This window comes from Capra hircus, chromosome 5 (genome assembly GCF_001704415.2).
Source record: "Capra hircus breed San Clemente chromosome 5, ASM170441v1, whole genome shotgun sequence".
NCBI lineage: Eukaryota > Metazoa > Chordata > Mammalia > Artiodactyla > Bovidae > Capra > Capra hircus.
Window position 1 is genome coordinate 33,501,598 of NC_030812.1, and position 14,337 is coordinate 33,515,934.

The following is a 14,337-nucleotide window of genomic DNA, read 5'->3' on the forward strand; positions in this document are numbered from 1 at the left end:
TGGAAAAGCCCTGAACCTGAGCTCCCTGACCACACAGATGAATGACATTTCAAATTCACCTCATTGGGCTCTCCAGCCCTTCCTTCATCCCCAGCAGGCACTCTGCTCTCTTCAGCAGTATTTTAAAATATGGATGTGAGAGTTGGGCTGTAAAGAAAGCTGAGCACAGAAGAATTGATGCTTTTGAACTGTGGTGTTGGAGAAGACTCTTAAGAGTCCCTTGGACTGCAAGGAGATCCAACCAGTCCATCCTAAAGGAGATCAGTCCTGGGTGTTCATTGGAGGGACTGATGTTGAAGCTGGAAGTCCAATACTTAGGCCACCTGATCTGGAGAGCTGACTCATTTGAAAAGACCCTGATGTTGGGAAAGATTGAGGGCAGGAGGAGAAGGGGACCACAGAGGATGAGATGGTTGGATGGCATCACCAACACAATGGACGTGAGTTTGGATGGACTCCAGGAGTTGGTGATGGACAGGGAGGCCTGGCGTGGTGTGGTTCATGGGATCACAAAGAGTAGGACACGACTGAGCGACTGAGCTGAATTCACTTCATAGAGATATTTCTTATATGAAGAGTTGAGGGTGGAGTGAAAGAGTGGGGAGAGTCAGTGGAGATGAGAGGTGAATGAGAAAATGGGGAAGGTGGAGACAGCCTGGAAATGTGGAAGAAAGGTGGGAGGTAGAAGAGAGCTTGGGAGAGGCCAGCATCACAGGGAAGCACTGGAGAAAGATGACTGACCAGGAAACAGAGATTTTCCTACACTTTGTTCAGTTCCCTCGTCCTGGGGCTTTACATTTTCTTGCAAATATTCTGCCTTAATCAGCATCTCTGTCTAGGAGTTTGAGAGTGAGGGGCTACAGTTTGGTGGAACACGATGTTAGATAAAAGCAGGATGAGTAATAAAGACCACTTTCTCTCCAGCGAAGTTTTCACATGGACTGTTCTAATGATGAGCATGGGAAAAGTTTAATAATTTTTTAAGGAAATAATTCATTTATTCATCAAATATTTATTGGTACATTTTATGTGCCAGACACTCTCCCAGGCACTGGGGATTTCAAAGGATATAGAAATAGAGATACCTGCATGATAAAATAACGTTAGAATGTCAGAATATTTTTCAATTCACGAAAGCTTTCGTGGGCACCAAGTCACAAAGCACTGGTGCTCTGGCTCCATCTCAGGTGCCAGCATGCACGCACAGAGCCCCACAGCTCAGAGACACGTGCAGGCAGAGCAGAAAGGCGTCCGCGGCCGCCTGAGGCCCTAGTGTAGGGATGCTAGTAAGATCATTCTTTCCCGAGTGACTTGGTCTGAGAGAAAAACACCAGCTTGTTGTTCGGTTCTTAGGCAGGGGCTCTCCAGATCTCACAGGAAGCTGGTGTTCTTTTCTGTTGAGGAAAGAAGAGGAGCTACAGTAATGATTCACCTAGTAATTGCTTACTTTCACAGCCTCCCTTGTGATAAGAAAGAGCTGTTCACTCCTCCCTTCTAGGTCTTCTTCCTTGATCTTGATGTTCTCCCAGCCTCTGCCTTCTCAGATGAACAGCCGCTACTGGTGTAGAATGCGGTTAGTAAATTCTTCCTCTTGGACACCCTCCCAGGAGGGTGCCCTGGCCCTGAGTTCCCAGAGGAACACTTCGGGCAGTGCAGACCCGACTCTGCGTGGCTCTGAGCCTCAGGCCGCCGGAACTCTTGCCGAGATGCCTGTGCCCACCCCTGGTTGCCCCTGTGTTCCCTTTTCTTCTCAAAGCAGAACTGAAAAGAGACAGGGAATTACCAGAAACCTAGCTTTTTCCTAAGAACTTGCAGAAAGGGCAGTGCCCTAAGGTTGGGAGTGTAGGCGGAGGACGGGTCAGCTGAAAATAGGCCCCAGATCCACTTTCCTAGGACCAGCTCAGCTCCTTGTTTGGGCTGAATTGACTATGAAAAGGAAGATAATAACTGCACTCTTAAGGTTTGGGTTGGAGGACTAGGCCTAGGAATTCACAGGGTTCCAAGTGTCAGGGTCTCTCAAACAACCTCAGGCCTAGCCCTTGGCTCCAGTCACAGTACTCTGCCAGCCAAGACCTTTACTTGGAAAATCCAGCTTGGCCCCCCATCCCTGACCCCCACACCCACACCCACACCCACCCCTCGCAGTTAGGTGCGGACACTATTGCTCCTTGCTGAGCTGGCTTGTGGATTGTACTTCAGAGGTATAAAAGTAGTTGATATAATAAGTTACCAGCCTGAAATGCCATCACCTGGTAAGAAATAAAACAGGCATCTCTGGACATTATTTTTTAAAAAGGTTTTATACTCTCATCCAGGTTTAAATAGAAGAGGGGAGATTAATTTAATTTAATTTAATTAATTAAAAGGGGCCCTGTGGTCAACTTCAGGGCCCCTTTGGAAGAAAGGACATGGCAGTTGGGGAGGGGTGTGAAGTTAAAAATAATTTAAAATATATTTATCCTAGTGAAGTAAGTCATGCCCTAATACCCTTAGGAAGTCAACCAAAGGAAACAGACAGGACTCACTTTCACGCTGAGAGTCGGTCAGGGCCCCACAGGAATGGCATTGGTTCAGCTGTATATGCTTCCCTTCAGCCCAGTCTCACCTGGACAGCGGTGGGGTCCGTGTTCCGGGTAATCACACTGAGCATGCAGACAGTGTGGCAGGTGATGTGGTGGCGCTGGTCAAGAGGTTGTGAGAAATAAACACTGAGGTGGACGTGCCAGGGGACCAGAGCTCGTAGCTTTACATCGTGGCTACTCTAGGTGCAGTCCATGGACCAGCGGCATCAGCTTACCTGGGAGCTTGGGAAAAATACAGCACCTGACGTCCCAACCCAGTCCTGCTGACTGAGAGTCTTCAGTTTAACAAGAACCTAAGGAGATTCAGATAGACTCGAAGCTTGAGAATAACTGCTTTAAACTCTGGCAAGGGAGAGGACAGGGAGAGTCATGCTGGGAGAATTGGTTACGGGTTCTCTCTTTTTTGAGAGAAGTGGGGCCTGGATGAGTTGAAAGCCCTCACCTGCGTGGCAGCCTTGAACACCCCCATCTGAGCTATTTCTGGATCCACAGCGGTGATGGCTGCTTCATCTTCACCTCTTTCAAGGGCTCTGACGCTCGGTTAGAGGATGTCATATGATTTCTTGTTATGTAGCTGGGCTGTTAAAAAGATAGTTTTATCTGCCTTACAGTGTTGTGAGGTTGGGTTTTATTCTTTTTTCTTTTTTTTTTGAAGGTGTAACTTATAAAATTCCTAATTTAAATTAAAGGATGTAGGATTGGATGAATTTACCCAAAGACAGTTGTGAAATCACTACAGCCATGGTATAGAACATCTCAGTCATCTTAAGTGTTGGTTCCGTTTATTGTCACAGCTTTCTATTTCATTAGCATAAAATACTTTTAAAAATGAAAAATTTTAAAACATTAGCCATATAATCTTTGTATATATTATAGAAGAACAAAGAATCACAGTCCTATAAATATGTTTCAAACAATGACAGATAAATGTTTTTAAAGTAGATGTTTAGGTGTTCATTGTTTAATGTATGAGACAAAATTTTCTTGCAGCAAATAGAGGAAAAATGTCTCTGAATATATTGCCAGAGGACTGAAAATTGACAAATTCCATCCCAGGTTTCAAAAGTGGTAAAAAGTAGAGCCCAAACATCATTCCAGAGCAAATTACTAAATAGCTTATTTATGTGCAATTACTGCAGAAAATATTGCTCCATGGGCCAAATAAGTATGTCCTAAATAGTCATGCTAAACTAATTTATCTTTTGAAGAATGAGCTGGTAACACAGGGAATACTTCTCAATACTCTGTAATGACTTAACAAGGAAAAGAATCTTAAAGAGTAGATATATGTATATGTATAACTGATTCACTTTGCTGTACAGTGGAAATTAACATAGCATTGTAAATCAATTATACTCCAATAAAAATTTTAAGAAGAGTGAAGTGGCAGGTCACAGGACTGGCTTAAGCAGAGTGTACCATGGTTTTTGTAATATATTTGGCAGAATCTCACATGACTTAAAAATGAGATTGTAACCTTTGTAAAGTCACTTATTCTCAGGTAAGCGTCTGCTATGTGCTGTGTGTGATATTATAAGTATAGGTAAATAGGACAGGCAATGAGTGCATGCTTAGTCACTCACTCGGGTCTGACTCTTAGTGACCCCATGGATTGTGGTCTGTCGCACTTCTCTGTCCATGGAATTCTCCAGGCAAGAATACTGGAGCAGATAGCCATTCCCTTCGCCAGAGGATCTTCCCAACCCAGGGGTTGAACCCATGTCTCCAGCATTGCAGGTGAATTCTTTACCATCTGAGCCACCAGGGAAGCCCGAGGACAGGCCATGGCTGTGAATTAAACCGTCATGGCCTGCCCTACAGTCCAGTGGCGGAGACACATAATAAAGCAATCAAACAGATTCCTCTGGCTGCTGAATCCAAGAAAATCAAGAAAAAGGAGACAGAGAGATTATCACAGCTGCCCAGAAATTAAAGATGATAGTGGCTCGGATTTGAGTAGTGGATGTGGGGATAGGAAAAAAACAGAAGTGTATGGATTGGGGTTATATTTTGGAGGCAGAAATAAGACACTTGCCTGACACGAGGGATGAGAGAGTGGATGAGAAGTCAGGAGTGATGTCTGCTTGGAGTAGTTGTGTGGACAAGGGGCCACTTTCCAGACGGTCTTGTTCCATTCAGAGTTAGAACCACACTCAGGATGAAGCTCGAGTCTTCTTGGGTGAAGAATTGGATGAAGGCAAACTCAAGATAGGAAGCTGGATGAGGTAATTGATACATAAGTAAAAAGGCTCAACAATTTAAAAAATATCGGGAGGCTGGAAAGATAAAAGGTAATGAAAATAAGTACAGACCCTTATACTTGACTTTTCAAAAAGTGCACAGGATGGAACTAGGAAGACTGGCCTAACAGCAGTTCCTACCAGAAACTCAATAAGAATGAAAAGTGTGACCTGCTTCCATAAAAATGAAAACCAAAATAGGTCACCTTAAAAGAAGCAGGGTGTAAAACACAAATTAATCATCTTATTGTGCTTTGCACTTTTTGGACCAAAACTAATGTGAGACCATCATGCACACAGCCATTAAAAAGGATGGATGAACAGCTGAAAGTACTAGAGATGTTCAAGTCAACGAGCACTGTCTTAAAATGAGCACTGTAAAATGAGCACCATCAGATGGACTTTGAGGTGGAAGAGGGGATAGATTTCAAGTAGATTCAAGTAGGTCCGGAGGGTAAAATGAGGACTCAGGATGAAAATAGCAGCACTGCTTTCAGCTCAGCCTCAGTTCCAGTGCACAGCACTTTCCAGAATCAGGATGGGTGGTACTTGTGTCTCCTGATAGGAGACCTGGCAGACCTATAAGCCTTTGTGTTGGCACAGAGCAGAGAGGCTTCTCATCCTGGCTGAAAAGCTGGGCAGGGTAGTCTCTCAAGGTCTCTCCTGAGTCCAGGAGACTAGAATTCTGTTTCCTAACCAGGGTTTCAAAAAAACATCTCTTTCTGTTTTATCGACTATGCCAAAGCCTTTGACTGTGTGGATCACAAGAAACTGTGGAAAATTCTGAAAGAGATGGGAATACCAGACCACCTGACCTGCCTCTTGAGAAATCCGTATGCAGGTCAGGAAGCAACAGTTAAAACTGGACATGGAACAACAGACTGGTTCCAAATAGGAAAAGGAGTACATCAAAGCTGTATGTTGTCACCCTGCTTGTTTAACTTATACGCAGAATACATCATGAGAAACGCTGGATTGGAGGAAGCACAAGCTGGAATCAAGATTGCTGGAAGAAATATCAATAACCTCAAATATGCAAATGACACCACCCTTATGGCAGAAAGTGAAGAGGAACTAAAAGCCTCTTGATGAAAGTGAAAGAGGAGAGTGAAAAAGTTGGCCTAAAGCTCAACATTCAGAGAACAAAGATCATGGCATCTGGTCCCATCACTTCATGGGAAATAGATGGGGAAACAGTGGAAGCAGTGTCAGACTTTATTTTTCTAGGCTCCAAAATCACTGCAGATGGTGATTGCAGCCATGAAATTAAAAGACACTTACCCCTTGGAAGGAAACTTATGACCAACCTAGACAGCACATTCAAAAGCAGAGACATTATTTTGCCAACAAAGGTCCGTCTAGTCAAGGCTATGGTTTTTCTAGTGGTCATGTATGGATGTGAGAGTTGAAGCACTGAAGAATTGATGCTTTTGAACTGTGGTGTTGGAGAAGACTCTTGAGAGTTCCTTGGACTGCAAGGAGGTCCAACCAGTCCATCCTAAAGGAGATCAGTCCTGAGTGTTCATTGGAAGGACTGATGCTAAAGCTGAAACTCCAATACTTTGGCCACCTGATGCGAAGAGCTGACTCATTGGAAAAGCCTCTGATGCTGGGAGGGATTGGGGGCAGGAGGAGAAGGGGACGACAGAGGATGAGATGGCTGGATGGCATCACTGACTCGATGGACGTAAGTCTGAGTGAACTCCGGGAGTTGGTGATGGACAGGGAGGCCTGGTGTGCTGCGATTCATGGGGTCGCAAAGAGTCGGACACGACTGAGCGACTGGACTGAACTGAACTGAAAGGGTCGGACACGATTGAGCAACGGAACTGAACTGAACCAGCCTTTTGGTTCTCAGGTGACACAAAATCTAGTGGAGTGTCCCTGCACCATGTTTACAAAGTATCACTGATGCATCAGGGTTCTCAAAATTCCTGACCACATTCCTCACAAGACTGACCCCCGCCTCCACTGCTTCCCCAGGACCTATGTCCAGTCATGTTCTAGATCCCCTCCTCTTCAAGGCTGAACATCAGTTTGGACTGTTCATACCTTGACAACTGTCTGGTGCTGAGATTTGCTTCCCATTGAAACAGGCCTTTTTCAGTGAGCAGCTTTTGCCCCAGCCATATGAAAACTTTTGGTCAGTGGTTAGCAATGTGAAAGGTTTCCCAGGTGGAGCAATGGTAAAGAATCCACCTGCCAGTGCAGGAGATGCAAAGGAACGCAGGTTCAATCCCTGGGTCGGAAAGATTCCGTGGAGGAGGAAATGGCAACCCACTCCAGTATTCTTGCCTGGAAAATTCCATGGACAGAGGAGCCTTGTGGACTATAGTCCACAGGGTCTCAAGTAGTTGAACACGACTGAGCGACTGAGCACGCACACACGTAGCAGCATGAAAGCTTATATGACACCCAGATGAGATGAAAACATGAATCACTTCTGTTGCTCTTAGTTCAGGGATACCAGCTTATGTTTCTCCTCCAGGAAACCAAGCTATATGTCCAGATGTTTACTTGGATAAATGTCGTGTCCGACTCTTGGCGACCCCATGGACTGTAGCATATCAGGCTTCTCCATCCATGGGATTTTCCAGGCAAGAGTACTGGAGTGGGGTGCCACTGCCTTCTCCAGGGGATCTTCCCAACCCAGGGATTGAACCCAGGTCTCCCGCACTATAGGCAGACGCTTTACTCTCTGAGCCACCAGGGAAGCCCAAGTAAGGGCACAGTTAGGCTCAAAATAAATGTTCAAATAAATCATTTTTGTATCTCAAGTCATTCTTCCTGGTCTTTCTTTTAGACGTCAGCTCCCACTGGAGCCTCTTAAACTATTCTGGGATCTGTGATAACTAATTAGATACCTTATCACTTCTTCTAAGAATCTAAATAGGGGGGTGAATTTTTCTAAATTTTAATGCCATTAGTGCTAGATTCCGTTACAGGCTAAAGCAGTCTTAGAGTTTTAATATATACAGAAGTTGCCTCTTAGTGACAACTTAGAAAAAACTTTTTGCTTTATATTAGCTTTCAGTCTTGGAAGGGAAGGTGTATATGTTTGAAGGCATGGAGAAAAGGGTCTTCAGGGATTGGCTATCAGACTTACTATGGGGTCATTTGGTTGGGGGTGTGACCTGATGGCTCTCAGACATGGAAGCAAGGGGCTTGTCATCACTGTGGGATGATCTCAGTTTGCCAGTGTTAAGTGTGGGGAAGAAGATAGCTGAGTTTCCTGCTAAAATCTTCCCTGATCAACCCTTTTCTCCCACTTGGAAAAGAAAAGGAAGCGATATGCATGTGTGCGTGCTGAGTCACTTCAGTGGTGTCGACTCTTTACGACCCTGTGGACTGTAGCCCTCCAGGCTCCTCTGTCCATGGGTTTCCCAAGCAAGAATACTAGAGTGGGTTGCCATTTCCTTCTCCAGGGCATCTTCCCGACCCAGGGATCGAACCCAAGACTCTTGCATCTCCTACACTGGTAGACGGGTTCTTTACCACTCGGGCCACCAGGGGAAGCCCTGATACAAGTGCATCATCTCCAAAGAAAGTCCACCCAAAAGAAAGGCAAAGTGGCTTCTGGTATGAGAACTCCACATGGTCCTAGCTGGGGGAACAGATGTTTCCTTAGAATCTTTCTTCTGCTATTGAATACCCAGTTCTTCGGGCTGAGGGCCTTTGGTTAACCGTTAGGTCAGTCAGTCAGTTCAGTCGCTCAGTCGTGTCCGACTCTTTGCGACCCCATGAATCGCAGCATGCCAGGCCTCCCTGTCCATCACCAACTCCCGGAGTTCACTCAGACTCATGTCCATCGAGTTAGTGATGCCATCCAGCCATCTCATCCTCTGTCGTCCCCTTCTCCTCCTGCCCCCAATCCCTCCCAGCATCAGAGTCTTTTCCAGTGAGTCAACTCTTCACATGAGGTGGCCAAAGTACTGGAGTTTCAGCTTTAGCATCAGTCCTTCCAAAGAAATCCAGGGTTGATCTCCTTCAGAATGGACTGGTTGGATCTCCTTGCAGTCCAAGGGACTCTCAAGCGTCTTCTCCAACACCACAGGTAGACATTAGTAATTATCCCTCCTGCCAGGTATGTATTTTGAGAGGTCATAGTCTTTACTCCATAGCTCGGGGCCAGTGGTAATATGCACTCTTCTCCCCAGCTCAGTTCCAAGAGAGTCACTTGAGCAAAGGACAAAGTCACTCCAGAAGAGCATATGGCTAATCCTCAAGTTCCGCCCACTCAGCCTCCAGTTGGGAAGCCCAAGCTCTCTGTGCCACACAGAAATAAATGCCTTGTGGCCTGGCCTAGGCACATGCAGAAATTGCCATTTAGGGTTCAGTGTCACCGTGAGTGAACTCGGAGTGAAACTCAAGGTCTGCTTCTTCAACATAAATATTATCTTACAAGATGAAAGAGAAGTCATAGCACAGTTGTGTCCTGTGTCTTACTCTGTGGCGTATCAAGTCATGTTCCACTGCTTATCTCAAAACTGCTCCATTGCTTAATAAATGCTTGCTTTCAGCTTTTCATGTCCCTCAACCAGAATAAGTAATAAGGGACTTACCCTCTTATTCACCCTATTACTCTGAGATCTGAGTCAATACATATCCAGATGCACTTCCTTACAGTCATGCCTAAATTCCCCTTTGTTAGCTGGTCAGTTGTACCTTCACCCAAAGGGTTAGGTTTTCTGATCTTTCCCCCAGGTTTTGTTTTATGTCTGGTGAGCCCTGTCACTCTTACTTTTCCTGGCCAGTCTCCGGCCCTTCATCTTCTCCGCCCTTGACTGTCTTTGCTCCCCCATTTATCTCACCATGGTTGAAACATAGGCGAAACAAAATGCTGCAAGACAGGGGAAAGCTAAGAAGCTGTCTTTCTGCCTGGGGCAAGGGAAGGCACCTGAGGAGGTGGCATCTCAGCAGGGGTTCAGCAGGTGTGTGGGATGTGGGGAGGTCGGGGAAGAGGCCCTTGCAGAGAGAACTGCACAAGGTGCCAAGCACTGCCCAACAGAACTTGCCAGAAAAATAATTGCCATAATTACTCAGACATGGAATCAATTACGCTAAAGCGTTGTTTCCGGGACATTTTCCCCAACATCAGGAAGTGAATGGTTTCATCTAGAAGACTGGAATTTTGTTCCTGTTAATAAATAAGCTTTATTTTCAATTTTTAGGTCTGTTTTAACCAAATGATTCTGAAATCTGTGTCATCTCCCACATCATTTTTAACTGTGCTTTTTTCTTGAGGAACGTTCGGCCATGAGCCAGATGTACTAAAACAAAACCATGAGTTCACCATTCAACCGTCTTTTCATCACAGCTGATTGTCAGAATTTTCCCATCCATTAAAGGAGGTTCTTTTAAGAGACACTGGGAGCAAAAAAAAAAAAAAAAAAGTGAATTATCTCAGTGGTTTATTTATTCAGAAATAGCCATAGAGCAAATAGATGGAAAGAACCCTAGACACCATTCGCCTTTATATTATAGGCAAGGAATCTAGGAATGGGAGACCTCAGGCAAGGTGCCCAAAGTCACGTCGCTGACCTAAAGGTTGCTTCATGCCTTCCTCTCCCAGCCCCCACCCCTCCCTTCTCACACTTCCTCACTTAGATGTCACAGAAAGTGTACCATAGACCACAAAAGCTTTCTTTCACAATGTTGTTTTAAAAGTCAGCTCAATTGAAATGATCCCAGAGTGCCATTTATATTTAAGCTTAGAATTTCGTAAAAGATTTGAATTCTTGGAGTTACAGTCCAATGAGCAGTTCTTTACTTGGTAGAACATTTTTATTGACGATGTTAATGAGGGTGTGAATAATAGGTCCAGTATTTGGATTCTATCAGTGAATAGTGCTAACCTACGAATCAGCCTTGGCCTTTCCGCAGTTTACGGTGGAGTCTTTATTGTTATCACAAGACTTATTTTCTTTGCTTTAGGGTACTTTTGACTTCAGTAACACTGCTGTCTATATATTCAATCAACCTGCTGTTGATCTGTTCAAAGGAAACAGGTAAGCTGTTTGTAAAGCCAAAGTGATAAATTCTCACAGTGACATTATGAACAAATGATACTCTCCCTGTTCAACAACTTGTATATTAAGGAAAAACAGTACTTTGACCTGTTGTCGCTGGAAGACCTATAGTGGTATTTACTTAGAGTAGATACAGAAACATGTAAATGAACTTGTTATGAATACTAAGCAAATAACATTGCAATTTGAAGAGAACCCTCAAATATACTTGCTTTTCTAGTTTAAGATGACTTCACTTTAAAGACCTTGGTTTTTCCTCAAGTGTTTATAAATTCAGACCAAGGATCCCATGCTTTTATATTATAGGCTCCAAGGTTTTAAAAGTAAACAGAGCTTTCATTCTCTTTTGTGCATATTCCAAGGAGAAGATGTGACTCCCGAGCAATGTGGGCGTCAGTGTGCTGTGAAAAGACTTTAAGTTCTCTGGGCAGTGTAATACCTGAAGTGTTTATTTTCTATTCCTGGGACACTGGATTATGTTTGTAATACTTTGACTTTTACGTTAGCTAAAACCACATTGGCCAACCATTACTGTATATAGATGACTCCATTTAACTGGAACATTTTGTAATAAACTGTGGATCTAACCATTGTCTAGTTTAAACATCAGTCTTATGAAAGAATAAACAAAAGTTTAATTATAGTCTAACCCAATTTCTTTCTGTGAACCTTTTGAAAAATGTGAGCTGAACTGTTACAGAAACATAAACCCATTTTTTTAATGAATGGTTTAACATTTGGTGAGATGAGCCAGTTGAAGACTTCAGAATTTTGCTATAGCCTAATTATTTTCTTGAAAGAGTTATCTGCTGCTGTCTTTTGTGAGTGTCAAATCTCTGAAATAAAGATCAAAATTCTAATGTTGTGGTTATTACATGTTTTTATGTTATTATATTTAGAACCCACAAGGCATTGTTGGAATATTATTATTCCTTGTTAGCCTCATCAGTTCAAAAGGAACCTTTCTTCCCATCAGGGTTTTTATTTTTAAATCAAATTTTTATTTTAATAATATACACCAGACCTGAAAATAAAATTAGAATGGGAATTCCCCCCAGTAAAGTAGGGAGATTTTTGAGATAATTAAAATGAAAATAAGGCTTATGACCTAATCACTTACTTGTAATGCTTTTGTAGCCAACCTGAAAAAAAAAATGGTGGTCATGTCTGACATTTTTAAAAGTTAACAAGTTATTTTTGTTTTGTAGTGAGAATCCCTTAATCCTTGCAAAGCCAAGAAGACTATGTATATGATTTTTGATAAAGACCCAGTAACTTGGGGAATAGTCAATAGAATGGTGAAATCTTGGCTATTTTTAATGTAGGGAACTCATCATTTTTTCTGTTCTCAACTATGGTTTTTTAAACAGGCTGCATGGTTTATGAAAAGCTGGGAGAACAGGTCTTTGGCACCACAGGGAAACTCGTCATCTTTGGAGCCACCTCCCTACAGAACACTGGAGGTAAAAAGATTGTTTTTTCTATACATTAAAGTTGGGAATGTTATTACTATTTTTTCTAATCTCAGTGGTTGGGTGGCCACATGAATTTTAACACAATTCAAGCAGTGTCATTCTCGTTGCTACAATTGTGCAATGAAAGTGAAGCAGAGACAGTAGTCACTTACAACCAGTTACAGTTAGAGCCAGGGGTACTTGAACAGTGTCTACAGCCATCTTTATGTACTACTGAAGGTTACTCTAGAGAGAGTCTGGTCACCTTTTGTATAGCTTGCAACATGAGCCTCAGTATCTTCTTTCTAAAAATGTTCTCATTTTCTTCTAGCAATACTGAGCTACCTCTTCATAGTAAAAAATGAGCTACCTTCTGCCATAAAATTTCTAATGGGAAAGGAAGAGGAATTTTCGTAAGTTATAGACTGTTGTTTAAAAGATAACTAAAATGTTTTTAATTGAAATGTGGGCTAATAACCCAAGTTTTTGTTCTATGAAGACTGCAGAAACAGAATTTTCCCTAGGCTGTTTTTTCTTGGTTTCCTGTTTCTTGTTTTTCTTGTTGTGTCTTGTTTGCTTGAGGGTATATAAATGAAGGAAGCAAGGAGAACCGTTTGAATCTGAGCATTTAAAAAATAGATCCATCGGCCGTGCTAAGACGCTAAGTCCTGCAACTTCCCAAGAGCTTGAAATTGACATCTAGTTTTTATGAAATAAAACAGACATGGAGTATTTTTAATGCAGAAATAGAACATGCAAAATTAAGATCCAAAATTCTTCCTTAAAGAAGAGACAGAACATTTTGGGAGCAGAATTGACATGAGCCAACCTCGTTAAAGGTCCAGCTAACCTTGGAAGATGTTGCCTCTGCATTTGGCACACCGTTATGTTTTGACTACCTCTTGTTGAACAGTTCTTGTCAGTCTTAGTTTCTCTGTCTTCTTTCAAGGGAGAATTGTAGAAGCCAGAGTTCTTAGTGTTCTAGCATCAGGATTCAAGGTCAAATACAAGCAATTAGGAAGAAAGCAATGCCTACCCGTCGTGACTTATTTTTTGATGATATTCACCAAGCCAAGCAAAAAGGAACTTTTTCTTTAAACAATTGATAAGACAAGTTGTAATCTGACAAAACGTAATGTGTGCATTCAGCTTTAAAGTCATATAAATAATTCAGAGGAATGGCACACTTAGCCAGTGGGGAAGAGCAGGGGGAAAGCAGTATCTCTTCTTCAGTCACATGGAGAGACAGATGATAGTAAATGACTAGTGGTTGGCCTAAAGTGTTTAATAATAATTAATTAACAATTAATTTATTTGTAATAATAATTACAATTAATGGTAAACACTAAAAATAAAAACATTTTTTTAATATTGTGAAATTTTACTTGTGAGAAAAAAAGTCGCTTTCTAAGAAAATATGGCTATCTGCTTAAATGCCTTCCAGAGCCTGGTACGTGGATGGCCGCCTGATGGTGGTGGTAGTTACCTTTGGCATAATTCTCCCTCTGTGTCTCTTGAAGAACTTAGGTAAGATCTTGCTTTTATCACAGTCTCTACAGCACTCAGATGAATCAGAAACCTAATAAAAACAAACAACTTTGCTCCCTACTTTGACTTGTAGGGTAAAGATTGAATAATAAATTGTAAGTATTAATGAGGCACGACTTTAATAGGGGACAAAAACACTGGCTTGTATGCGACTTTGTAAGCAGTCCCTCTTCTAAGCCATGGAAGTGTAAAGGGGGTCCTGGGGCCAGCAGCAGAAAATGCTCTGTCTAAAAGCCCAAAGTCCAAAAAATGGAATTCTCCTCATAGAAGGTCTTACACACTCTGATTGTTTAGATGGACAGAATTTCACAGCTAATACCAAGACAGAAAGTGGCTTGTATTTTTACCCAGAGGAGAAGAGGACAATAGAGGACAAGATGGGTGGATGGCATCACCAACTCAATGGACATGAATTTGAGCAAGTTCCAGGAGATGGTGAAGGACAGGGAAGCCTGGCAGTCCATGGGGTCGCAAAGAGTCGGAT

At 42.7% G+C, this 14,337-nt stretch overlaps 1 protein-coding gene across 7 annotated transcripts in view; it reads left to right on the forward strand.

The window, feature by feature from the left end:
- SLC38A1 (solute carrier family 38 member 1) overlaps positions 1-14,337 on the forward strand; it is a 72,674-nt gene that overhangs the window by 46,035 nt on the left and 12,302 nt on the right. For all 7 annotated transcript variants that reach the window (XM_018047893.1, XM_013963851.2, XM_005680051.3 and 4 more), the window contains 4 exons: positions 10,757-10,830; positions 12,222-12,314; positions 12,637-12,718; positions 13,750-13,832. In XM_018047893.1, the coding sequence (XP_017903382.1) occupies positions 10,757-10,830; positions 12,222-12,314; positions 12,637-12,718; positions 13,750-13,832 (332 nt within the window). The remainder of the gene's footprint in view (positions 1-10,756; positions 10,831-12,221; positions 12,315-12,636; positions 12,719-13,749; positions 13,833-14,337) is intronic.